Source organism: Falco naumanni, chromosome 4 (assembly GCF_017639655.2).
Source record: "Falco naumanni isolate bFalNau1 chromosome 4, bFalNau1.pat, whole genome shotgun sequence".
NCBI lineage: Eukaryota > Metazoa > Chordata > Aves > Falconiformes > Falconidae > Falco > Falco naumanni.
In genome coordinates, this window is record NC_054057.1 from 65,065,956 (window position 1) to 65,092,057 (window position 26,102).

The following is a 26,102-nucleotide window of genomic DNA, read 5'->3' on the forward strand; positions in this document are numbered from 1 at the left end:
GAGACTGAAGTCAGCTGAGTATTTTAAGTCCTTAAAGACTTAAAAAAAACACCAACAAACCAACTTAATTTGTGCTTCTGAAAAGCTTCTAAATAATCCCTCAGCAGAAGCCTATTAAGTAAACAACGTTATGACAGGTTGGGCCAGTAAAGAACAGATTATTTGTTTTTAGCCTTGCCTATCTGCTATCCTGCTCCTACCTGCCTCTTCTCCATCTCATTAGAAAACTCCCAGTGTGCAGCTCTGGAGCAGATCACACTGAAATCCAAAAAGTTGTTGAGATTTGTAGGGCAGGTGAAAAGTTAGCAAGAGTAAAAACCATGACCCTTTTCCTGTTAGATGTTTGTGTAGATTCTGAAGATTACTTGTGAAGTTGTACATGTATGGTTTGCCCCTCATTTCTTATCTGAGGAGATTATAATCGTTCATGAGCGAAGCTAAGAAGGTAGAGGTAGGAGTTCCCAGCATAAATATTATATGACAACTACAGCCTTATTTTATTAAGTTAATATAGCCCTAGAGAAGAGTGTGAGACTACACACATTTCTAAAAAACAGTGGAAGAAGCATCCCCCCAAAAATCCTACATCAGATATTCAAGGTCCTGTGGCTATTATTAAGTCAAGCAATAAAGGATGGAGGGGTATCGGCGAGGGTCCTGCCAGAGTCAAACTGTGAAGATGTGTACTCAGCACAGACTCTAGTGCTGTGACTGAGCCGGGAAAAAGAGCCAGAAAGTAGTGCTCCAAGGAACATAATTTTGATGCAGGAACAGACAGTCTAGAGATAAGTCCTGCAGACACAGCAAAATGTGGCAAGAGGTGCCAGAGGCACAGGCAAAATTTTCAGGGGCGTTCAATGCCACCTGCATCTCTCCAAAATCACGTTACAAGGGTAGGGGTTAAACAGCACTGGGCACTTCTGGGAACTCAGCTGGGCCCACGCAGGGCAGGACATGCCCTGCACAGCTGCCAGTGCCCTGGCTTCCCTGGGACCTGGAAGGATTTCCACTTAGTTTCTGCTGAGTGTGCTGAAGAAAAGCTTATTTGCAACTAATTGTTGCTGCCGAGACACACCCGCTATGCAGTGGGCTGCGAGAGCAACAACAATTCTGCCAGCAATGCCCAAATAACTGCCAGGCAAGAACATGGAGCCTGTCCCACCGTGGCTGGATGCGATCCAGCAGCCTAGATGGCTTTGCAGCACGAAGCCCTCTTCCTTGGACCACTGTGTTCTCCTTGGAGAATTTGTTTTGATGGGCTATTGGTAACCCACACACCCCGCTGACAGGGGGAGGTTGCAGGAGGGTGAAGCAGAAGTTATGTGACTAGAAGGTTTTCTGTAAGACAGTGTTAACCCTCTGCTGCTCATTTTAGCGTCTTGGATCCAAGAGGGAAAAGAGGACAGTTGCTTGCAACAGGATGTTCAACTGCAAGGTTAGCTCAAAGATAGTTTTGCTTGGTGGAAAAGTTAAGGGACATGGTGCATTTTGCCCATTTAAGAACAGACTGAGCATGGGTAGCCACTGATTAATGCCCTAAAAACCTCCCGTTGACAGCACAGAAAGGACAAAAGCGAAGAGCTTACCAGACCATGGAGAATGAGCTATTTTTTCAACTTAGTCATCATGTAGCTGACCACTGAGTCACATTATAAATCTGTGCTGGAGAATATTTACTGCTGTGCATGTAAGCCTAGTCTGCAAGAAAGTAGATGGCTTCATTCTCATTTCAGACACCAATGTTCAACAAAAGACCACCAAAATGTCTACAGAAGAAGCAAAATGCTTCTGCATTCAACGTTTTTCCACAGAACGCTGGCTGAACTGGAAATTACATTGGCCAGAGAAAGAAACTGAAAGTATTATTTTCCCTAATGGAACTCAGAATTGCAGAAATTAGATATGGGAAAGTCCTATTAGCTCATCCCAGTTTCTTCCTGCCTGTAGAGGATTGTTCCCTACACTACATTTTCTGATCCAGCGTTAAGTGACTAGCAGCAGGACTTCCACTATTTCCCCTGTTCCACATCCTGATGAATCTTCTTGTTAGGAAATGTTTCTTGATAATCAGACTTACTTTCCACTGATTAATACAGAATCACAGAATCACTTAAGTTGGAAAAGACCTTCAAGATTATCAAGTCTAACCGTTAACCCAGGACTGCCAAGTTCACCACTAAACCACATCCCTAAGCACCACATCCACGTGTTTCTTAAACACCTCCAGGGACAGCGATGCCACCACGCCCTTGGGCAGCCTGTTCCAATATCTTCTACTTTATCGCCATATCAGCACATTCAAAACAGCTTTTCCTCTTGAAAGATGATCATGCTTTTTAGGTACATTTACCTTGCTCTCAAACTTTCCCCTCTCACTCTTGGTCAACAGCTAATGTGTGTACTCCATCCCTAAGAGCTGTACTCATCAACCAGTCCAGTCAGGCCCTTTAATGCTTTCTCTGCTCTCTCCGGAATTTGTGATATTTCTAACACTTCCAGTATCAAAACACCTACTGAAATAAGTAATCTCAAAAGTGCCAAGGTGCTGGGATCATGTTTGCCACTGGTACAGAACCACATTAGCGGTATTTATTTTATTTTGTATTTTTTAAACCACAGGAACTGTTTTGGTCTGTTCTATGTAAACAAAACTCATCTTTGTATGTCTGAGAAGCAATTAGTGCACCCAGTACTCTGCCAGCCTCCCCCCCACCTGGCAGCAGGTTTCACCTACTTTACTTACAGTAATATTCTGTTCATAAAAGCCAGCACCACGGCTGCAGCGCCGGTGGCGAACACCAGATGCCCAACATTCATTTTGTCATGTTTGGATCTGCTGCTAGCCCCCTTCACCTGGCTTTCAAAGTGAGACTGAGAAACCCTGTGACTCATGACTATTAGAGCCCATGGCACTTACTGCAAGCACAGAGAAGTTGCTTCAGTATCTTGGCCAACTTGTGAGTTGGATATTTATACTCTGCCTGCCTAAATCTCCTCTAGCAGTGCTAGAGAAGGTTGTCTCCCTGTTTCAAGCACTCCTGTGCCAGCACTGCTGAGCACAAAACCTGCCGTGCCCCATACTGGGGGTAGCTGCGATGATTCATCCTCATCTTCTGTCTGCTTCAGAGGTGTCTGGAGAGCCACTGCGGCAGTGCAGGCTCCCTGCTGGTGAGCTGTAACAGCCCCCCGACATGCGCCCCGGCACACCTCCCATCCAGTGGCTGTGTACAGGTTTGGGGCAGCTCAGGGCACATGGAAACCTTGGTCCAGGCCAAAGCTCAGGCGACCAACACGTGGTAGTGACACAGCACTACTATGACCTAGCTCAGTAGTGGCTTGAATCGCAACTGCCTGCTTCCCTGTCCCCATTCTCCTCCTCTCCAAGAAGGACATGCAGAGCTCCTGGGATGGCTTCAGAGGAGGAATATAAAACCAGAATAAACATATGAAGTGCCACATCTGCATAGAGATACTGTCCAGAGTGAGAATACCTTAAAAATAAATCTGATCTAGTAGGCAGAGAGGAGAAGCCAGGTAGTTTTGGCCAGACCAACCAACGTCTGACAGTATTTACTATATGAAACTGCCCAATGACCAAAGCAGAGATGAGCTTATGCTCAGTAGGGAGATGTTACTAATGGAGACACTGTAACTGTAAATTAAGGCAGAACGATTAAAGGACTGAAACCCAACCAGCAGCTCAGCACTACCCTGCATCTCAGATGCAATATATTTTCACTGAATCAAGTTTTAACTCCTATGAAGCATTTGAGAGGAACTCTTAACTGAAGGTTGGCCAGCAGGTGGGTGAGCCCACTGTTACCCTCCAGACAGCTTGTCTCCCCCCACAGTGGACCTGATAACCCAATACCCTACCAAGTGCAATACAAAGAGTCAGTGCCGCATCAGGAAGGCATCATAGCCTGGTGGCTGCAGAGCCCTGTACACCAGGAGCCAAGGAACAAGAGCTTGGAGCTGTACACCTGGCCTGATTGCAACTGTGCACACAACAGTCCTCCTCTCCTCAATCTGCCTCTCTTTCTCCCCATCTTTTCTTCTTCCTGGGCTTTTCGGGATAGACTGCGCACTTCTGTGCAGCGGGGATGGTGGCTGCGATCTTCCAGGGAGTCTCTAGGCACTGCAAAAGAGAAATGCTGCTAAACTTTAAGCTCAGCTACTACATTTATTTTTAAACAGCAAAGGCAAAGCATAAATGCAGATGTGTATGTAAAAAAAAACACTGTCATTTTGTGGTTGGAAATAAGAGTTGTCAGCTACTTCACCACCTGAAGCGGCGGGGGGGTGGGGAGAAATGAGAAGGGCACATTGTTCAGAGCAGCATCAAACCTTTCAGTCCTTCCAGAGAAGGTACCTGCTCGGTGTCATCAGAAAGACCCAAGCCAGTGCAGGACAGAACAAACTTATTTCCAGTAAGATGCATCACAGCCAGTGCTCTTGCAGCGATGTGGCTCAAGCCCTCTGTGTCACCTTTACTGCACCATGCTGAGGGCTGTGCTACTTGTAGTAGTGCCAAGAAATGGACTTAAGCCACAGACTCACCATCAATCCCTCACGTAAATATCTCATTTAGTCTTTCTGCAACTTGCCACTCCCCATATGCTCTGTACTGGCAGGAGTCAGTCTCTAGGACCATGATGTTGTGTGCCAAGTTGTTACGTCAGCTGAAGCCCTTCACAAGGTAAGGTAGAAGAAAGGAAAAACCCAGAGCCCTTCTCCTTCAACTTATGCGTAAGTTACTGCATTTTTCTGTCATTGGCTCCACAAAACGATCTGCTAGACTCAAAACCCAGAGGATCCTGCTGGAGTAGACTTTTATCTCTGGTTAGATGTCAACACCAGCTCCACCTGTGTGGCAGGGACAAGCTCTGTGCTCAACTCATCCCCAGGACAAGCATCTTGACATAATTTGTTTAGACACAATGACCCATAGCTGAGTTATCAGACCACAACAGCACTCAGGGATACCAGGCAGGAAACGGCATGTCCTGTGTTTAACTATGTATGTTAGACCCTAATTAAGAGCTGTTAAGGATCAATGGGTCTGGAGCCAGGAGTGTTTTCAGTGGTTCTACAAAGGATCAGCAGGGTGTTTTCACAGCCTTCCAAACTAAATCCACATGAACAGATGAGCACAAGCTGCCTTGGGACAACACAGTGACTTTGCTTTACCCCATCACATAGCAGTGTCACCCTGCTCCTGAACCCCAGCACCTCATTTACTCCACAGCTGCCCCGAGGGCAAAGCTGCTCGCTAGGGACATTTAGCTTGTGAGGAGATACTACTACAAACCAGCAGCAGGGGCAGTTCCCAGGGCAGCTGCGTGTGACACCAAAACTCCCGTTTCTGTTCCTGCACTTAACCCAGCCACTGAAGCCCACAGCAAAGCTCTCTTCAGTGCAGAACACCAAGTTCAGGGTACTTGTGCCGTCTACATCACTGGACGTTCCTGAAATACTAATGTCAGCTTAAGTTTAAACAAAGAACTGCATTCAGATATATTTTCTGTGCCACTCGTTGCAGCATTTTAAGAAAACCATGGTTCTTTACATTCTGATTTATCAGGGTCTACCAGATGCCTACCTAGGCTAAACTCTTGCTCAGGGATCTTTTCATGGAAGATAAGCACTAGATAAAGAACCAATACGCTTTTCTTTAGGGAAAGAGCCAAGTATTTAGCCAAAACTCCTATAGTTGGTGGCAGAACTAGTCAGCTCTGTGGCCAGTGATCAGCCAGCACAAAGCAGACTAGGAGCAGCAACTTGCATTGCTCTGTGCTGCACTCCTTGGGTGCTGAGGAGCACAGAGATCCACATGCTTGGTTGCATCTTTCCATCCATATCCTCCAAGCGCATACAACCAGACAAGGTTTTAGTAAGAGACAGTACCACTCTGCCAGAAAGAGCATGTGATACACCATGGGCATGACCACAATGTGAATAGGAAACAAGTCTGTGCATACAACAATTCAGCTGTGTTAATCCATAAGTAGTAACACACCATCTCCACGTTTCAGAGATGCATTGGTACTTTCTACTGCAGAGTTCTCACTGTGCTTTGATCAGAGGACTGCACGCTGCCTGTTTGACTTCCTTGCTATGGCACTGCAGAAATATCTGCCCCACTCTCCTGTGGGGAGGCACCCGATGCTACCACTGAGGCAGCTGTGTTGCAGGCTCACAAGCATCTGTGAAAAACTCAGAGGAAGCAGGGTTACACCAGAAAACTGCTTTCTGGGAACAAGGCAATCCCAGCCGTTAAAACAACAGCTTGAACAAAAAAGGTAGTTACACCCACCAGGACCCCTGCAGGTGGCCTTCTCCCTCCCCAGCCCCCCCCTGCCGTCTCCTGCTCTCAAAGCTAGAGGAGCAAATTGCTTCCGCTCATTAGCATTTGACAAATAACCACAGAAGGAAAACAAGTCCCCAGCAGGGTATGAATGAGCTCAGGCCTTTATTGCCATCTGACTGCACCAAACAAGCATGTCATCAATTTTCCATGCTCTATTGCACTGTTTCTCCCTTTTGGAGAAGGATGAGCACCCTTGCCTACTCAGGCAGGTTCAGAGTGGCCAAGTCAAAACAGAGCAGCAAGAGGTAATGATCTGAGAGCTGCAAGATGGGAGCAGAGGTGACACATGGCAACTTCTCAGCCTCTAGGCACAGATACCAGTGAGTGTCAGGGTGGCACTGCAGGAAGGGATGTGAGCAGCATCCTCATGTATTGACCTCTCTAACATGAACTGCAAGCAATAGCAGTAGCTCATGGGAATGTGTTTTAACAGAGCTGAGGGGACCCAAGGCAGCCTGCCTAGCTCATGTCCTGGGTGGAAGGAAGCACAGAAAACCAGTCACCCATTAGCCCTGCCACTGGGTTAGCAGTGGCTGCTTCTAGCATACATGTACCATAAGACCAAGGCCACAAGCATTTGAGGAGAACCATCCCTACCATTTATTTTTAACCTCCAATAATACTCTGACACGGTGCCACTAGGTCTCTGGCCAAGGATTTAGAAGGGGGAAGAGGGGTACTGATTTCCATGGCACCAGCTTTTCTCAAAGCCTGGATCTGGTACAGTCCTGTCACTGTTAGAAGCCTCCACACTGACTGCATCACAGGAGCACCTGGTCCCTCCATGGGCCTTGCAAGTATTGCTGTGGAATTTAACATTTTTCCTTCAAAAAAGGACTCTGGATTTTCCCTGGGGCCAAATGGCTCCCGTGTTCCACTTCAAAGGGAGAGGAGGTATATGAAGCATTTCTGCACCTGGCCTGGGATCCACAGGCAGTGGAGGGGCAGTTTGGATTTACCTGCTTGCTTCAAGGACAGCAAGAGCAGACAAGGTCCTCAGTGGAAATCAGGCAGGTTTTTCTGTGGAGTTTTGTAAACACAACCATTTCAGGCAGGACTGAGTCAGTAATACTCACGGAGAATTAGAAAAGATTATTATCTTCACATGCAAGCAGAATGCACACTTTTTATGAGTACAAACATGGACTCACACTTTCATGAACTCCCACTCACACGTAGTTCAAGTGTTAATAAATGGTTGAGTAGCTGAGGTTTTAATGAGTAGTCAGCAGGGAGGTTAGGAAAGCTATAGCCAGGAATGTAAGTGCTCATGAAGAAATCTTAGGAAGAGCTGCCATGGAGTATATAAATAAAAATTAAACATCAATTAGAAGAATGTAGTCAGGTCAATTAAAAGTTAAGATTTTCAGGTTTTATTTTTCTTTGAACTAAGAAGCATTTCAAGTTGAATCCAAGTTATTTTAAGTCTTTTATTATTTAGGATTAAAAAAATCCAAATGTGCGCCTGAGCTCTAGGAATCAGCTCTTTAGTTCATCCTTTTGCACAGTGCCAGCTACTCCTGGGAAGAATAACTTGGAAAGGGAACTTGTACGCTGCAGACATTTTATAGCCCTTCACATCCTTTAACCAGGTTCTCCACTGTATGTCTAGTTTTCTGATCTAATCAGGAGCAGCCGAGGGGAATCCAGGGGAAGGTATGGTAGGCAGCTGCTCCTCTGCAGCCCCGGGGAAGCCAGGTCAGTCCATGCCCATCACCTCTGCACACAGCAGGAAGCAGTTGCTGCTTGAGACTCGCTCTGCGTTCTGCCATCTCTCTGCACCTCACACCCTGCTCCCACCTCTAAATCCTGCCTACACCTTCACTGCGCCACAGTCTGTGCCCATCAGGCTCAGCCCCACTCCTGCAGCCAGCTGGCCGTTGGGGACCAGCAGAGCTCCTGCAGCCACTCCTGGAAAGCTCAGTAAATAGGGGGGATTAAGATAATCTTGGGCACAAACCTTTACTCAGCACTCCCCTAAAGCACTGAAGGGAAGGAGCTGTAAACAGCATATAAGACAGGACATTTATTCTTGCATTGATTGCAGGCAGGCCTAGGCAAGGCAGCATGAGAAGCCTTGTTCTTTCCCACGAGATGGTCAGAGAGGGCATTTCACATGAGGAGGAGACAAGGAGGCAGCACGACCCAGTTAGGAGCTCAGGACAGAACTGATGCCCTGCACCCACTCAGCTGCCTTTACCCATGCAGCACTCCTGCCAGCAGGGCAGGAAAGCCCCTAAGGCTGGGCTGCTCCCCCAGCCCACCAGCAACCCACCCTGCTGCCTGTGCCACAGTTCAGACACCCACCCCCCAACACCCGCAGCCCCAGGGGGGCAGCAGAAGCGGCCCCCAGAGGAGCTCAGAGACCCCAACCCCTGCCAGACAGACCTCACCTTTCAGCAATACCACGAGCACACTTATCACCAAAGATCATACTTTCAGCTTACTCTCCCCCCTCCCCAATTAATCACCTGTAGAGAATCGTTACAAACACCCTCCCCACACTGCCAACACAAACCTCAGCAGCAACTCCTACCACCAGCTCCAAAGCACAGACCCGGCTGCCCCTTTTTACGCCTCCTAGCCGGCTCCTCCTCACAGGGTTCCCATTCCCCAGCTCTCCCAGCTGCTCGGCGACAGCCCCGGAGAGCCCCTTCCTCCCCCCAGGCTGCCCCGGCCGCCTTAAAGTGCCAGCCCCGCCAGCCAGGGCTGTGTTACAAGGGATTATCGGGGCCAGGACGATGCTACAGCAAATACGGTCCGAACAGGATGCTACAGTTTGTCGGTGCCTCCTCCGGTTTCATAAGTGCACCCCACTGCTTTCGGGGACTGCCTCCAGATTCACACAAAGTGGTTCTGCTATTCTGAGAAATTACAAAATCAAACCAGTTCCTGACGGTTCTTGTCTGATCTAAGTAAAAGCAAGTGGCCAGCTATATATAGATCTGATTGACTGACATCTCAATAGCTTCCTGCCTGGCTTTCCTGTGTGTCATGGTTCACAAATCCAACTCCTTTTTACGTGGGTGTTGTTTTTTTTCAGTGCATCTTCACATCATTAACACCAGCTTGCAGACATGGCCATTATCCCTAGTTTTCTGACCTCCCTGACTACTGTCTCTAAGCTGGGGACAGCACCTGAAGCCCACAGGAACACCCAGCATCTGGGTTGCTGCAGCCCAAGGGACAGAGATTAAACAGGTGCTGGAAAAAATCAGGCCCTGTTACTCAAAATAGTGGTGGAGGGTCCTTGCACAGCTTCCTGGCACTAGTTGTAATGCTCATAAGAAAGCAGTCCATGAAATAGGTGCTCCTTTTCATCTGCATTTCACAGTGCAGGAAAACAAAGTTTTATGAGGTTTGTGCAGGTCTGTTGAGGTTGTATCAGGGTTGCTCAGGTCCACCCAGAGGTACTGCTAAGGAACAGAGCTGTGGTTTGGAGGAGAAGCTTAGCTATGCCCAGAAGACCCTGGGCTGGCGTATGGGCAACAGAAAGCACCAGGTCAGTAGGACAAACTTTTTTAAAGCAAGAGCTTTAGAGGGGCTATAAATCATCCTGTTCAAATCTGGTCTCAGACTTCAGGGGGTAACTTTCCCTCAAGGCTGGAGATGCAGAGGTTTTTTTGAATAAGGGTAATTTTCTAATAGGGTTCACTTGTGGCAGCAAGGCTCGTGTGAAATGGTTGGCGTAGCCTGAACCAACCTCTGATCCCTGGGTTTGTTCTCATATCTCTGTGAGACTTTCTTGACTCGGAGCCCTGTGCTTGGAGAGGAAAACCAATCTGTTTATAACAGAACCTCCTGTGTAGGCAGCTGGAAACTCTGAGCTCAGTGGTCATCAGTGGCTTCTGCCGTCTCATTTTCACCTGTCTGAACGACTGGCAAACACGTTCCATTTGCTGTGATGTTCTGGTCCTGGACTTTCCAGAAAAGGAAATCAGCATCTTTGGGTGCAGCGTCCTTGTACATAATCACTGTTTATCCCAGGTATCTAGTGGAAATTAGTAGCACATGAAGGCGGCCATCGACCTTCCGCTGCCCACTCAGCACTTCCTCTTCCTTGACTTGTGAATGTGACTCATGAGCCTGAGGCTACAGTTAAAAGGAAGATTGCAATCCTCACTCCTCACATCCTTCAACCCACCTTCCTGGGATCTGCTCTCCCCTGGGACCAGGCTGAGGTTGGGGAGACCTGGCGATCATCTCATCTCGTTGCAGGAGCTGAACCTGGGGGCTATGTCTGTCTGTCCAGTGTCTGAGCTGCTTTATGCTTGGAGGCATGAAGGGATTAGGTCGTTTGCTTTGGTTCCAACCACTGACTCAAGTTAGGGTCTGAGCTACATGGTGTTTTCATTCGCCTTCTGTGTCCCGGACTGGCAGGTCTGCCAAGACCCCACTTGGCTTCATTTGATGAATTTGATGAAAGGGGCTTCACAACTCAGGCTTATTTGTGCTGTGCCTGGTACGGTTGACGCTAGTCCTGCACCCAAGCTGCAAACACCACTGGCAGCTTCCTGTTGTGGTTTCCTGCCTCAGCCAAAACACCCCCTTGTCAGAGCCTGCTCTCCCTTCCTGTTCTCATCAGGGCCATTTCTGGGCTTAATGAAGGCAACAAATAAATAGGTAGAGAAGAATCTGGTTGCCATAAATCCAGCTCCCCGTGGGTATTTGCTATTGTAGGCTGGGCAGAGTGGGGCGCACGCCACAAAATGGTTTCTCCTGAGCAGTTTCCACCTGAACCCTGTCCTGTTCCAGCTGATACAGAGCACGTGTCCAGCCAACCCTTTCACAGCTCCGGTGGTCCCAGAGGCTGGCAGCCCTGCCACCATGCTGCTGAGTGGTCTGAAGTAGGCTGGGTGAGATGGAGCAGGGCTGACCACCAGCCCAGGCACAGCTCCAGCCCCTGCCTGAGAGCAGAGGCCACTTCTGGAATAGTGCAGTGGGCACAACCCATTGAGCAGCAACCTCTCCTGTCATGTTCCGAAATGAGAGCTACGTTGGGGAGAATCCCAGCAAACACCCAGCGTGCTGGCCGAAGAGCCGATGTGTTCTTTGGTCTGAACGTGAGTGATGCATTAGCAGGAAATGCGGATGGAGACAAACACATCTTTTCTGGGTCAGCATCTGCGCAATGACAAAATTGAAGATCAGGCTCCAAGGAACAAATGAGATCCTTTAAATATGATAACATTTCCATTAATCACCGGAAATTGGCTTCTGTTTGTGGGTGGGATTTTAGATGATTCGATACAAGATCTTTGGCAGAAGGGGCTTGGCAGTGCCTCAGTCAATGAAGTGCCATTTCTCGCTGGATTCCCACTGCAAGGGTGCTGCAGCAGTGCGGTGGTAAGTTTGTTTCTAGTTTTAGGCTGTGCTGAACAGGGGGCTCCAAGAACGCTTGCATGTTGCAGCTTGACAGAGACAGTGGGATTAAACTCACTTTGCAGTGATGGCTGACTGCTGAGCTCTGGCTTCCTCTGGAGCACGTGCACAATGTAGAAATAGGAACTGCCAGACAAAATCAGAGTATTGGCCAAATTCAGAAGCCAGCCAGATTCAGGTATTGTGGGAAAAAAATCCATAATTTTTTCAAGAGACAATTAGAAGAAAGTTCCTTCTTGTTCCTGTCAACTGACGGTTAATGTCTGCTCTGAACCACTTGAGTTTATCTTGTTTGGTGCAATTATGTATCTATACATTTTTTAGACATTTAATATCAATCTCGTGTTTTAATCATATTGCTTTTAAGATTTTGGCCTTACAGACCCTCATGGCAAAATTAATTCATTCAGAGCGGCAAAAGAATTTCCTTTTATTGTGAACAGGCCTGTAGAGAAAATAGTAGGAAGTCAAAGCTAAAAACTTCGGGATGGATGTAAGAAGCACATTTTTAATAGTGAAGGTAAATAAGCATTGAAACAATTAATTGTAGCATTCAGTGCATTCCCGATTGCTTAAAATCTTTAAATCAAGATCGGATGGATTTTTACTAACAATTTCTAGCTCCATTCAGGGCGGGATAGAAGAATCACCATGGGATTCTCTGGCTGGGATATGAGTGCACCCACTGCTGCTCTTTATGTTATGTTTGAAACAACCCTGCAGGCAGCCAGCTGAGGGCCTAAGAACCTCTAGACAGATGAATCTGAATTCCAATTAAACCTTTTTGCAGAATTATATGTCAGTGAAGAATTTTGCTTCTCTCTTCCAGATTGAGCAGCGGCAGTGTTTGAGCCAACCCAAGCAGTCCTGGTAAGCGCACAGAGATGCCCGATGCTGCTGCTCACCTGCCCTTTTACTATGGCAGTATTGCCAGGTCAGAAGCGGAGGAGTACCTCAAGCTGGCGGGGATGTCGGACGGGCTGTTCCTGCTGCGGCAGTGCCTGCGCAGTCTGGGGGGATACGTCCTCTCCATGGTCTGCAACCTGCAGTTTTACCATTACGCCATCGAGCGCCAGATGAATGGTACCTACGCCATTGCAGGGGGCAAAGCACACTGTGGGCCAGAGGAGCTCTGCGAGTTTTACTCCAAGGATGCCGACGGGCTCTGCTGCACCCTCCGCAAGCCCTGCAACCGCCCCAGTGGTGTGGAGCCCCAGCCTGGTGTTTTTGACAGCATGAGGGACAATATGGTGCGCGAATATGTCCGGCAGACGTGGAAATTGGAGGTACTGGCCATTGCCAAATGTGGTGTGGGACTGTGCAAGCTCCCCAGGAGCTTATTGCTGCTTGCCAGTCCAACCTCCTCTGTCGCTGTTATCCTCTTAGAGCATGGTAAAGCAAGGTCCTTCTCCTCAGAGGCTGCTGGCACTAAGAGCAGTCTTAAACCTCTCTCTTTTCCAGTTTCTTCTTCAGAAACAGCTCTAAACACCTTCCCAAGCCTTCAGGCTCTTCCTCTGAACAGATGGCGTTGCATTTGCTCTGCAGGGCTTTGGAGCTCACTGCACACTTTGCAAGCATTGCCCCATGTGCTGTTTGCTCCTCTGCAGCATGTGGGACACACTGCAGTTAGACCAATGCTCTCCATGAGGTGCCTGTGCCTCCATAACATTGGTAATGAAACCAGACTTAAATTCTTGCTCAGGATTTCCTTGCTCTTTAAAGTCAGTGGAAGTTTTGCCTGTGAGAGTGAGGTACTGGGTACTGGACCAGTTCTGCCTATTTACATTTAAAAATAGCTACACATACGTTCCTGCATTTTATTGTGGACTGGAATATATATGTAATATATGTGTAAGGCAAACCTCTGTAAATAGTCACACTGGCAGTCACGTAATTAATTTCCTACTTGCTGTCACCTTGACAGTGACTACTTTGACACTTCCGAGTCCTTGCAGAAAGATGGCTCAGGCATTCTGCTTATGGAGCCTTTCTATGAAAGATCCCTACATGCGGCCTATTTTAGACCAAAGGTGCTTGGCAGAACGAGGTATCCTATAGGGTTTCTCCATGAAGCTGGTCTGTGGGCACTGGTAGATAACACAAAGGACATTGCCACCTACTGGCAAACGAAAAGCTACAGTTGTTTATAAAATGTGTGGGACCGGTAAAATTAATTTAGGGTCTCCCACATGACTTCCAGACTGCACTGCTCTGACGAGTTGTAGTGTCTGGGGACAGTGAGCAGCCAGGAAGGCAGAAGCTCGAGAAAGAGGTCCTGCTTTCCCAGGAATGCGAGGCTGAAAGACAGACACCCTGCGAGCCTGACATACAGGTCCCCTGTATGAATATGATGACTTCTCTCTTCCCTCACCAGCAAATCAATGGACTTCAGCTGGATTCGAGGAGTGGGACCAATGGAGATAAGGAAGGAACTCTGCTCTGCAGCAGAACATGATTCAAACCACTGTTGCTATAGGCATGATTAAGGTCACAGGCACTTAAACTACGAGACCTTCCAAGTTTCCTGTGTCATCTTCCCCAAAGGGTGCAAAATAAACCGTGCTGAAGCCATGCAACTATGCAGCAGAATGGCAGGAGGTCTAATTTCTCACTGTTTTCCAGGGGGATGCGCTTGAACAGGCCATCATAAGCCAGGCTCCACAGGTGGAGAAGCTCATCGCCACCACAGCCCACGAGAGGATGCCCTGGTACCATGGCAGCATTGCCCGCGATGAAGCTGAACGGAGGCTCTACTCAGGGGCACAACCTGATGGGAAATTCCTGTGAGCATGCAAAAACCTGGCAGATGCTGTGATCCCTGTACTTTTTACCATTTCCCCACCACCACTATCCTGCAGTTATTTGTTTCACATGACAGTTCCTGGGAGGAGGTTTAGTTGAATATGATCAGGCTGTGGTTACAGATCTTTCAAAGACAGGGTCTGATCCTTCAAACCTATCATTGTCCAGACAGTATCTGGCCTCCGTGAAGAGCCAATCTTGAGCTTTATTTGTTTCTCATGTTTAGATATCTCTATGAAGTATGCTTGTTAATGCACTGGATGATGTGAGATATAGGGTTAGTGGGTGAAGACATTTAACACTGACATGTAAACAATGTATGGCCAATAAAATGCAGAAGAAAGCATTTGCTCTGCATCCCTGCTGAGGTGAGACAGCCCTTAATTTAATTATCTTCTGAATGAATTAGGGAAAGAAAGAATTAGCTGGAGAGGGTGGAGGAGAGGGGCAAGAGACTGAAGGTGAAGGGTCCCTCCTCAGCCTCTGCAGAGGGATATTGGGAAGGTGGCAATTCCAACAGTGGGGGGCAGGGGCACCTTACTAAGTGCCCACCCAGTGACCTGCCACTGCTGCAGCCATGATAATTTGTAGGGCAAAACCTAGAGTTGCTTTTAATAGTTCTCCCTCCTACCAGGCTGAGAGAAAGGAAGGAAAACGGTGCCTATGCCCTCTCCCTCATCTATGGCAAAACAGTATATCACTATCGGATAGACCAGGACAAGTCTGGCAAGTACTCCATCCCTGAGGGCACCAAGTTCGACACGCTCTGGCAGGTACTGTGCTGTGGGACGCTGACCACTAGTGTCCTAATAAAGCAAAGGCATTTTTCCCTTGTTATAGCTGCCCATGCCTTGAAGGACAGGAAAGGCCATGTGGAGCTTTAGAACTGTACATGGATTGTTGTAGCCCCTTGCAGAAAGCCCTTACATTCCCTGGATCTGGCTGTTTATCAGCCCACCTCATCACATTCATTCCTGTACACTCCTAGCTAAGTAGGCCTAAGTCTGGGATGTTACAGCAGCTCAGAAATAGTGCTGGCTTCACTACTGCCCCCACACCTTACACTAGTCCATACCTCTCCAAGGAAACAAGAGGATCAGTGCTTTTTATTTCCAGCTTTAAGCCAGGGTACTTGAGATGATTATATTAATGACACCTGCACCCCATCAGCAAACATCACACATTCAGCCACAGTGTGCACCTTGACCTCTGCCTGCAGCAGCTCTGATGAGATTGCTCATCCCAGGCTGACCCTCCCGTGTGCTCCCCACACTGCTCCTGGCCCAGCAACGCTGTTGTGTGCTGATTTCCACTTGGATGTTCCAAGGGACTGACTTCTGTGCAAAGAGTAGGGGAGGTCAGAAGTCTTGAGACAGTGGCCAAAATCTTTACATGACCAAGATCCAAGTGCCAGAAGATGCATTCTACGACCCCTGAGAGTCAGGGGCTCTGGGAAGCAGAGATGGCTGTAATGCCCCAGCAATCCTTGTGTGGACGGGGCAGGGTTTTAAGGGAATGTGACACGTGGTCCAGCAACTCTTGGCACTACTGGGGAGCGGCATGCCCCACCGGAGCCTGGCTCTGCCCTGTGGCACACACCTCGGATCTGCTCCAGGGAACGGATACCAGTGCTTCCTCCTGGGCAGGGCTGGCTGGGGGACAGAACTCTTGTTTTGCTGAATTTTCCAAATTTCCAGGATTGTTTTCACTCTGAACTGATTGACAACAAAGACTTTGGGGCATTTTTATGGCCACAGAACCATGCCAGGCTCCCAGTTGCAGATGAAGTCTGAGCCAGAGAGAAGGGGAAGAGAAAGCCTTGTGTCCTCTGTGGTCTGGTGGCCAAGGGCTGGGCTGGTTGTCTCCAGCCAGAGTCAAGTCCCCACTGTGCTTGAACTGGTGGCAGCAAAAAACTGCCCAGGATCCACAGAGCTAACCCTGGGGTTCCTCTGGGAAAGCAAAAGGTTTCTCTCAGGCTTTATCAAACACAACACGACTTTAAAACTTTTCTGGCTGGGACAACAATAACATTAGACTGAAAATGCCCTACCCAGCTCTCCTAGTGGAGATTTTCCTTTTGTCTTTCTTCCGTCCTTATCTAACTTCCCAAGTTCTTCCCAGCTCTGGCAGTTATCCAGGTATGCAAGTGTTTACTCTAGGAGATCCCTGAGTGCATAGGTACCAGAGGAGAAAAAGAAATATAGTCCCCATCTGCCATAAATCTGAGAGAAATCATTACCATAATAAGCTATACAAGTGCCTGAAAAAAAATAAAAAAAAAAAACAACAACAACAAAATAAGAGGATGCTTTTCTCCTCACAATAATCTCTTTTTCCTCTGATTCCTTTCTTAGTTGGTGGAGTACCTAAAACTCAAACCGGATGGGCTGATTTTCTATCTGAGGGAAACCTGCCCCAACCCCAACATGCCAGGTGAGCTGACATCCCTCAGTGCCATCCCTGGCCTCAGTTTACCACCAAGTGGGGCCAGTTTGAACAGCACCAGCCCAAGTTTCCTTTACGATGTCCAACCTTGCTCCGACCTTGGTGGTGAGGGAACAGTGATGTCTCTGCTCCTCTGGGCAAATCTCACATTATGTTTTCTGCTGAAAGTGGCCACTCTCCAGGCCTGGCCTAGGGTGGCCAAAAGACAGGAGCAGATGGGGGAGTCAGTGCTCCAAATGGATTAGGGACTTCTGGTGCCAAACAGATGACTTCTGAAAAATGACCCGCTTTTTAGGCAGCAAGAAACAACATGTCCTGCAAGTCTGGCTCCTGGTGGGTCTCTTGAGCTGAACGCTCAAAACCATGGGTCACTTTGTCCTGGTCCAGGTGTCAGAAACATCACTTCAGAGCCTGCCCATGGGACCCTTGCTCTCCTGGGCAGGGGGCTCTGGGGTACAGCTCAGCCAGTCCCTACTCTGGGACTGATGGAGACTGTAGGGTGCTCCAGTAGGCCTGCACCTCCCCTGAGGGCTGGTCTGGGAATAATGCTCACATCCAGGCACATTTCCACAACTTTTTGACTAAAGCTGTGGAAAGCTGTCCCTGGTGGGGCATCAGACAAAGGCCACGCAGTCCTTCAAGAACTGATGCTCTGATCCTGCTTGAGGCATAGGCAGACTCTAACTAACAACTTCTCTCTCCTGATTCACAGCATCTGCAGCACCAGTTCCACCAACCCACCCCTCCATGAGCGTAAGTTTTGAGAAGGGTCTTTTTTATCAGTACCTCAGTGGTTTAATGTTATTGCTTTTCAAGCTTGCTGATAAAACTCTGCTCTTCAAACTCCGCTCTTCTCTAAAACTCAGTAACTCAAATGGAATATATTAAGCCCAGCTGCAATGTTGTCCCCTTTCCAGCTTGGATGGGGACGAGGAATAGCTGGGCACAGCTACCGTTAGAGCTGAAAATGGTTTCCATTCATACTGTGCTCCTTGCAACATGTGGGCCTGTCCTTGGGGACCCCTCTCCCCCCTGCCCCCCTTGCCAGGCAGGAGCGAGGAAGACGTGGTTGGATTCTGGGAACACTCAGCCTTGCTGCTGGCCGCTGGCCACCGGCCAGGTCTTTGTGCTCCCTCTGCGTCCCTGGCCTCAGGGTATGTCTGTGCTCAGTCTCTGCTCCGTGCAGAGCTGTGTTGAAATCAGCTTGTTTGGGCTATGTGAGTAGTCCATCCCAGAGCCCAGTGGAGGCTAAATAAAGGCCTGAGCACTCACCCATCTTCTCAGGGAGCTTACACAGGCTACGGTGGGCTCCTATGTTGTGGCAACTCTGCTGCAAACAGTGTTGGTGTTCAAAGCTGCGCTGGGAAAATGTGTACCATATTGCTTTGTTGCTGTCTGCTTTGGGACAGTGGCTGTATGTAGTGTCCATGTGTGCTCACAGGGGCCACTCTTTGGGCAGGTAGGTGTGCTGGCTGCAAGCTGAGTTACCTCTGGGCTTCCCTTTGCTTCTTGTCTCAAAGCAAGCTGCAGAGACTTGGCTGGGATGACCCCTGCTGCTGCAGGAGACTTGTCACTTTGGGCTGGGGAAAGCAGAGGGGGCCGAGAGCAAGGTGCAGCCCTGTGTGTGTGTCCCTCACTGCTCAGGTAAACACAGAGCCCTCAGCACCTCACCCTACACAGCCCACAGGCTGGTTATGGGAGGACAATGCTGCATTCAGGCTCTACGGTACTTAATCCCAGTCGGCTTGATACCACTCCAGTCTCTTGTACCCATCTCAGGGCCTTTTACAGTGAATTACCGGCTGGGGCTCTGTTGGGCTGCAGGGGCTCCCTGTCCCTCTCCTCTCCCATTTCAAACTGAAGCACTTTCCTCTGGTTCCTTCATCCACTTCATCCCCATTTCTTTTCCAGAGACACCTTGGGCTGCTCAATGCAGACGGATACACGCCAGAGCCTGTGGGTGAGCATCTTTAAAAGCCCTCTCCTCCTAACAGGAGCCACGGGGGTTACCTGACACACCTGTACCACTTTCTGGTCAAAGAGCCATGCTACAAAGTCCCTTTCTTGCAGAAGTACCCAGGAGCATCCCAGCCTTTTCAGGGTCCTGAGACAAGAATATTGCACAAGTGTTTGCTCATACCCAGTTCCCAGTAAATCAAGCCCTATCCCATTGCCCATCACACCCAGTAAATCAAGCCCTGTCCTATTCCCCATATTCCATCCTGCCTACTAAATACTCAGTGTATTCAGTTGTATTTCAGTGGGGTGAAGTCATGCACATGCCCAGGTCCTGCAGGGTCTGATATGTGGAGTGGGAATGCTCAGACACCTCTCCCCATCCTGGCTGCTCCAGCAGCTGCAACTAGGAGGGGCTATGGGTTGTGAAAGGAAGGGAGATGCCCAGGGAGGCTTGAATGTTGGAGCTTGAAGGGTAGTTCTCCAAGGGACTAGAGAAAACCTTCCCAATCAGTGAGGGAGAGAGGGATGGGGAAAGGTATGTTGTTTACACTTATAAGCAACTGTATCTCTTGGGAAGGTGCAGGAAAGTCACGCCTGCTACCCATGGACACCAGTGTCTACGAGAGCCCGTACAGCGACCCTGAGGAACTGAAGGATAAGAAACTTTTCCTGAAGAGGGACCACCTGATGATCGATGAAGTGGAACTGGGGGCAGGAAACTTTGGCTGTGTCAAGAAAGGAGTCTACAAAATGAGAAAGTGAGTACTGCCCTGAAGGATGTTGAGGAAGCTGGAGGAGACCGCTCCAGGCTGATCTCAGAGGTGTCCCCAGCTATCCTGTTTCTAACTAGATGGACCCTAAAGTGATAATGGGGTGGAGGTATAAGAGATACTCTGGAAGGTCAGTGATGACTTTCCACAGCCTGTCAGTGACAGCCTTGTTGCCCTGAGAGTGTAATCTGCACTGCATACTCCTGGGCATAACGCTGCCACTTCTGAAGGCATTTGCTGGACTGAGCAAGTCCATGCTTCTGAGACCATGCTTGGTCTGTGCCAGGGCAAAGGAATGCCACTGAGGAGATGTGCCATCCTTGGCTCTGTCGCTGGTTGCCTGTGAGTCCACAAAGATGACCTTTGCCCAGTTTATGCCTGAGTTTCCCCCTTGCAAAATGGCAACGATGATGCAGATCTCAGTGTGTGGGGTGATGCAGCTTCAGATCTACAGATGGCAAATACAAACACTTACAAGGCTGAGGTGATCCTTTTCTTTTTGGCCTTCTGGCAGGCCTGGGGTGCCTGGGCTGCTGAGATTGCTGTTGAGAGATCAAACAGTATCACGTGAGAAGTGATTTGCATTCCTGGCTGTGATACACGAGTCCAGCTGATGTTTAGGTCATGCCACACATTTTCCTCTTGCGCCCTGTGCAGGAAGCAGATCGATGTGGCCATAAAGGTGCTGAAGAGCAACAACGAGAAAACAGTGAAGGATGAAATGATGAAGGAAGCCCAGATCATGCATCAGCTGGACAACCCGTACATTGTCCGCATGATTGGGGTCTGTGAGGCAGAGTCCCTGATGCTCGTGATGGAGATGGCTTCTGGAGGGCCGCTCAACAAGTTCTTGTCTTCCAAGAAGTAAGTACTGAATAAAATTGGCTGGCTGATTTTCTGCACTTCTCATCAAACTGTCTGCTGTCAGGGGAGCCTAGCTTTGTAGGTGGAGGGAAGCTGATAACAGCAGAAAGACATGTCTTTTAATGTGAGGTAACAGGGACTGATGCTTCTGGAGCAGAAATGTCCATGGTCATTCTCCCTTGCAGCTAGAAAACATGGTGGGGACCACGGTGTACAGAGTAATGGCAGGTCCTTTATTACTGCATTGTCCTTTCATCTTCCCCAGAGATGAGATTACAGTCAGCAATATTGTGGAGCTGATGCATCAAGTATCCATGGGGATGAAGTACTTGGAGGAAAAAAACTTTGTCCACAGGGACCTGGCAGCCAGAAATGTTCTACTAGTCAACCAGCATTATGCCAAGATCAGTGACTTCGGACTCTCCAAGGCTCTTGGCGCTGATGACAGCTACTACAAGGTAAGGGCAAGCACAGCAAAGGATTCAGATAGTTGGCAGGACCCCTCCTGGCTGGAGGGCTGAGACCCCCAGAGGCAGGGGGTCTGGGAGCTTCCCAGGAGCCCTGCTGTACGACCACATCACACTCTGGCTGGCCTCACTGCTGTGACATTAAAAGGGGTTTGCAAATTTCAGGTGTCAAGGAGGAAATTCAGATGGATGCAGAGGCAGGGAGGGGGATGCAGTGCAGTGGGTTGACAGGAGAGAGGAGATAGGAGAGGAGCCAGAGCAGAGAAGAAGGGAAGGTGATGAAGAGTGAGTCAGTGCTGATCTTCCCAGCAGTGTGCACCAGTGCATGACCACACTGAGCTTTGGGGCTGGGGTGCAGGAGGAGGGTGACAATGCAGAACAGCGTCCTGCAGCTGGGGATGGCTGACCAGGGCCAACAAGACGGCAGAGCGTGGGCTGGAGTTTGGGGCTCAGGGTTTTTTTTTTTAGGAATGTGGGATTGCACTTGACACAAATATTTAGCAAGCTCATAGCAGTCTGTGTCTCGGGGTAGAAATCTTTCTCTTCGCTTTGCTACAGGCCAGGACAGCAGGAAAGTGGCCCTTGAAATGGTATGCCCCAGAGTGCATCCTCTATCATAAGTTCTCCAGCAAGAGTGATGTGTGGAGCTACGGTGTGACCATGTGGGAGGCCTTCAGCTATGGGCAGAAACCGTACAAGGTGAGGCAGAGCTGGGTCCATCAGAGATGGATGCCACAGTCTAGTCTCCCACTCTATAATAGCCTGACACACGCTGAAACTACAGGTCTATTGCCTTCAGTGTGTGCTTTTCCCACTGTTGAACAGAGGTTTATGAAAGTGCCCCGGGGCACTGCCATAAACAGGATCCTGCAGCTTTGTGTTCATTTAAAGGAGAAGAAACAGAAAATAAAATTCATTGGGGTTTGAATCAAAGCAGATCTTCTGTTTGATCCTTCTGCTCACTTGCAGAGCTGAAAAATCAGTTGCTCGGCCACTGCTCTGCCTATGCTTGGGATGGAGTCTGCAGGCTGGGCTGGCTACAATGCATGACACCACTGCTGGGTGCCAGGATTGAAAACAGTGACTGTATGGGGTGTGTGGTGCATGGATCCAAAGCATTACCCCAGGCCCAGCTCTGATCTGTCTCTTCTAACCCTCCTGTAAGCTCTGAAAACATTAAAGCATTTCCTACTTGATCCTATCCTAGAAAATGAAAGGCCCAGAGGTCATCAGCTTCATAGAGCAAGGGAAGCGCATGGACTGCCCCACGGACTGCCCGGCAGAGATGTATGCCCTCATGCAGCAATGCTGGACCTACAAGTAAGGCTTTCACTAGCTCAATTCTGCTGGGTGGCAGGTCCATCAGAACAGCACACACTGTCTGGATGGTGACAACACAAAGCAAATGTTGTCTCTTGCCTTGGTCTTATTCCCCAGTTCATAATGAATGATGGACCTATTTCTATATTAATATACCCCTCCATTTGCCTGTACCAATCACAGCAGATGTCAGTCCCTCTATGCCTTTGACCCTCTCCGTCCCAGAAAGTCTCAGCTGCTATCCTAACCCCTGATACAACTGGGCTGCTGTTCCCCTGCCAGGTTCTTCTGTGCTTGTCATTGCATCAGTCCACTTTTGTCCCTTCTGTTGACTTTGTTTGTTCCTTTCTGCCCTTGCAGATGGGAAGAGCGTCCAGGATTTATTACTGTAGAAAACATAATCCGCACCTACTACTACAGTATTGCTACCAAGACAGAAAATGGGCCAGAGATAGAGGACAAGTTGAAAGCAGCCCTTCTTTGAGTTTCCTTCTCTGCTGCTCAACATACATCTTTTCTGCACGGGACCTGGAAAGGCTCTTTGCGAATTTTTGCTTTAATCTCTCAAATGCCAGTTTTGTTACTCAAGTAGTTCCAGAACTAAGAACCTGGGAGATGATGCTGTCACAGCAGACAAGGGCACCTGGCTGTGCCTCGTGTCTCCAAACAGCCAGCCATGATTTACATCTCCAGCCTGACCCAGCACAGGGCAGTACAGACAGTATTATAATTCCTTCTTGCCCACTTCCAAAACTGCCCCAGAGCCTCAGAGCTTAATGCCTACCAGGCTCACTAAGGATGAACTGTGTTGGCTCCAGCAGACCTGGATTTTTCCATATCTCTTAAAAAATATTTCTTTCACAGGAAACCATCAAGTACACATTTCTGGTGGGGTTTGTGTGGGGTGTGACACAGGAAAGGGAGCCATCAAGTCTCCTTCCCCTTGGCTTGGGGCAAGAAGCAGCTGGTGTTCTGCTCACTCTCAGGACAGATGGAGGAGCAATGGGGCAGAGCTGCATGGTGCCGCTGCTTTGTCCTCTGTGGGCCCTGCCAGCCACAGCTCTTACACCCTGGGGCATTGCCATGTGCATGGTGTACATCTCCCCTGCACTGCCACAGCCCTCCAAGGTGGTTATGGCTCTTGAAACAACTCATCTCCCAGGACCACTGCTCACCTCCTGGATCCCATCTGGCCCCTCTGTGCTAATGAAATAAGCATCTCACTCTTCAAGCCTGAAAATTGGTCACCCTGTAAATAAACTCTATATTTTTTAACATACCTATGGCTCAGACTATTGAACTGTCATAAAGGTTTGCAACTGCTTCAAGCTGACAATTTCCCCCCACTAGGCCCGGGTTTCCCTCCTTGATGCTCTCCATAACCTTGCAGAGTCACCAACCTGGTCACCCTTGAGCTGGTTTCACTGCAGAGCTGGAGCTTTCTTGCAGCTTTCTTGCAGCTAATGGCATACCCAGCTGCTCAGCTGAGTCTACTGTGGAAACCCACCTATCCTGGCTTCTTGTACTGGTCTGCCCTCACCCCCGGATGCAGTAGATTGATGGCCCATGTTGAGGGGGACTGTGGTCTCCACTGTTGCAGAGAGCAGAGTGGTTGTGAAGGCTGGGGAAGTGGGGGAAAGCAGAAGATCAGAGCCCTGAGATACAGTGAGTAGAAAAGTTTATCTCTCACCATCTTCTGCTATCAGAAAGCCACACAGTAGCTCACACAGAGTACCTTGTCCCCGAGGTAAAATAAACAGCTACAGTCCAGGCCAGGGCACAGCCCTTATCTAAAACCTTAATGGCAGGTGGATTTTATCTGAAGACAACCGTTCCTGGGTAGCATTCAGGTATAAGGCCTAAATTAACTACTTGGTATCGCTTGTTTAAGCAGTCGGAGAACTTAGGTCTGATGAAAAACAAGTGTTCCCCTCTCCTTGCTTACACTACAGCCTCCAGTGACACCAACTATTTATGTGCCAAAGCATTTTCTCTCTCCATCCCGTTAGCTTGTCTTGTATGCTTGAGAGCTATGGACCTATTATCCCTATCAGTAAAGGGGAAAACAGAGGTATCAGAGGAGAAAGTGGCTTGTTCCTGTTTGTTCAGTGAGCTAGTGGCAGAGACAGGAAAAAAATTATCCCCTATGCCATATTTTCCTCCCAGACGAAGCAGCTATTTTGCTGGGAAAGATAAGATTCGATGTGCTTTCTACTTGAAAACCACTGCCAAAAATTTTTGTTTAGACTTTTCTTTTGAAACAAATCAATTTTCTGGTTTGAAATGATTTCTCATATTACATTTTCAGCTAACTGGTTGCTGATGTTTCTTCAAATGGGAAAGAAAAGTACCAGAGAAGTTGTATTTCCACAGGAACCTCTGGTTTAGTTGGAGACAATTTCAAGTGAGTGTGTGTGCCTACATCCTGACAGACAGGACATAAATCCCTTGAGATTATGTCAGAAGGTGCAAGGGCTTCTCCTCTGGAAAGCCGACTGGGCTGTGTATGTTGCTCTGGCTGTTCCAAGAGCATCACAAAATGTCAGGAGTTGCTGTGGGGAAAAAAGAGAGTGAGACAACCAGGGCCTGAAGTCACAGGGCTCTGTGACTCGTGCATCTTTGTGACTACTGCTTTTGGCATGTGCAGGGTCTGACAGTCACCCCCAAGGGGAATCTCCTTTGACTTCAGGCACTACCTCCCTCCTGGGTATCCCCAGTCTGCAATCACAGAAGGGGCTCAGCCCCCTCAGTAAGGCACATCTCCAGGTCCCACAGTGCAATGGCCCTGAGATTGGGACAGGCTCTCTTCTTCCCCAACCACAGCATGGATATATCCAGCTCTGACCTCTCTCCTTGCCTGCTGCTGGCAGGTCCGAATATTGAAACACTCTGCCAGCCCTTTCACTGACTGATCCCAGGGGCTCTGGATGTTAGAGCAAGAGCTGTGTCACTGATAAGATAAAAGGCAGAGGCTGTAGTTAGCATAGACTCAGAGCTCAGTGCTCTATGGCTGATTCTGCTCTCCCATAAACTTCCTCAAATCCTCTTTTCTTGCTGACGCCTCCTTAGCTCTTTCTCTCCACTCACACATTTCCTTCTGTTTTACCTGAATCTTTAAAGCTCTTCTGATTCTTGCATTCTCCATCTTGCAAGGGAAAAGATGAAGTTCATCTTCTAACTAAGCACCCACAATGATAACGTGAGACATGATAAAGTATTGGTAATCATGCCTGATCAACACTATGTAACACTCTATCATATCACCAATGCTGATCTATCTCATTCCATTCTGTCTTATCACCAATAAGCCTATCTTATCACCAGTACATGCCTATTTATCAATTACACTTATCACAAGGACTCACCGACCCTTCTATCTCTTTCAGCTATCAAGGCACTTTCATTCTGTTCAGCAGCACAGCAACTACGTGACTAATACAGCTCTGTTCTCACTGACCTTTGTATCATTTTACCCTAACTGATTTACTGTACCAGTGCAAAAGTATGTTTTTGAAGCTAGCACTGGGTATTTTCCCCGCTCTACCCAAGAGGTGCGGCCTGTGAGGTCCCTCAGGGCATGGCTCAGCACTGGCAATGGGACTCCTGCTTTGCTACTGGGCTGTCCTGTCTCCCGTGAGCCTGGCCAGCAGTTAAGCAGCTCCGTTTTGGCTGCTTTCTGGGCCTTAGGTATTTCTATATAGCACAGAAGGCAGAACTAGAATC

The 26,102-nt window shown here is 48.6% G+C and overlaps 1 protein-coding gene across 1 annotated transcript in view; it reads left to right on the forward strand.

Moving 5' to 3' along the window:
• Positions 1 to 23,658, forward strand: part of LOC121087986 (tyrosine-protein kinase ZAP-70) — a 28,758-nt gene extending 5,100 nt beyond the window's left edge. The window contains exons 2-13 of the mRNA XM_040593559.1: positions 12,582 to 13,038; positions 14,375 to 14,535; positions 15,189 to 15,327; positions 16,909 to 16,987; positions 17,712 to 17,752; positions 18,911 to 18,959; positions 19,536 to 19,716; positions 20,386 to 20,592; positions 20,858 to 21,050; positions 21,618 to 21,758; positions 22,267 to 22,379; positions 22,740 to 23,658. Of these exons, the coding sequence (XP_040449493.1) occupies positions 12,637 to 13,038; positions 14,375 to 14,535; positions 15,189 to 15,327; positions 16,909 to 16,987; positions 17,712 to 17,752; positions 18,911 to 18,959; positions 19,536 to 19,716; positions 20,386 to 20,592; positions 20,858 to 21,050; positions 21,618 to 21,758; positions 22,267 to 22,379; positions 22,740 to 22,863 (1,830 nt within the window). The 5' untranslated portion in view covers positions 12,582 to 12,636 and the 3' untranslated portion in view covers positions 22,864 to 23,658. The remainder of the gene's footprint in view (positions 1 to 12,581; positions 13,039 to 14,374; positions 14,536 to 15,188; positions 15,328 to 16,908; positions 16,988 to 17,711; positions 17,753 to 18,910; positions 18,960 to 19,535; positions 19,717 to 20,385; positions 20,593 to 20,857; positions 21,051 to 21,617; positions 21,759 to 22,266; positions 22,380 to 22,739) is intronic.
• Positions 23,659 to 26,102: the final 2,444 nt, after the last annotated feature.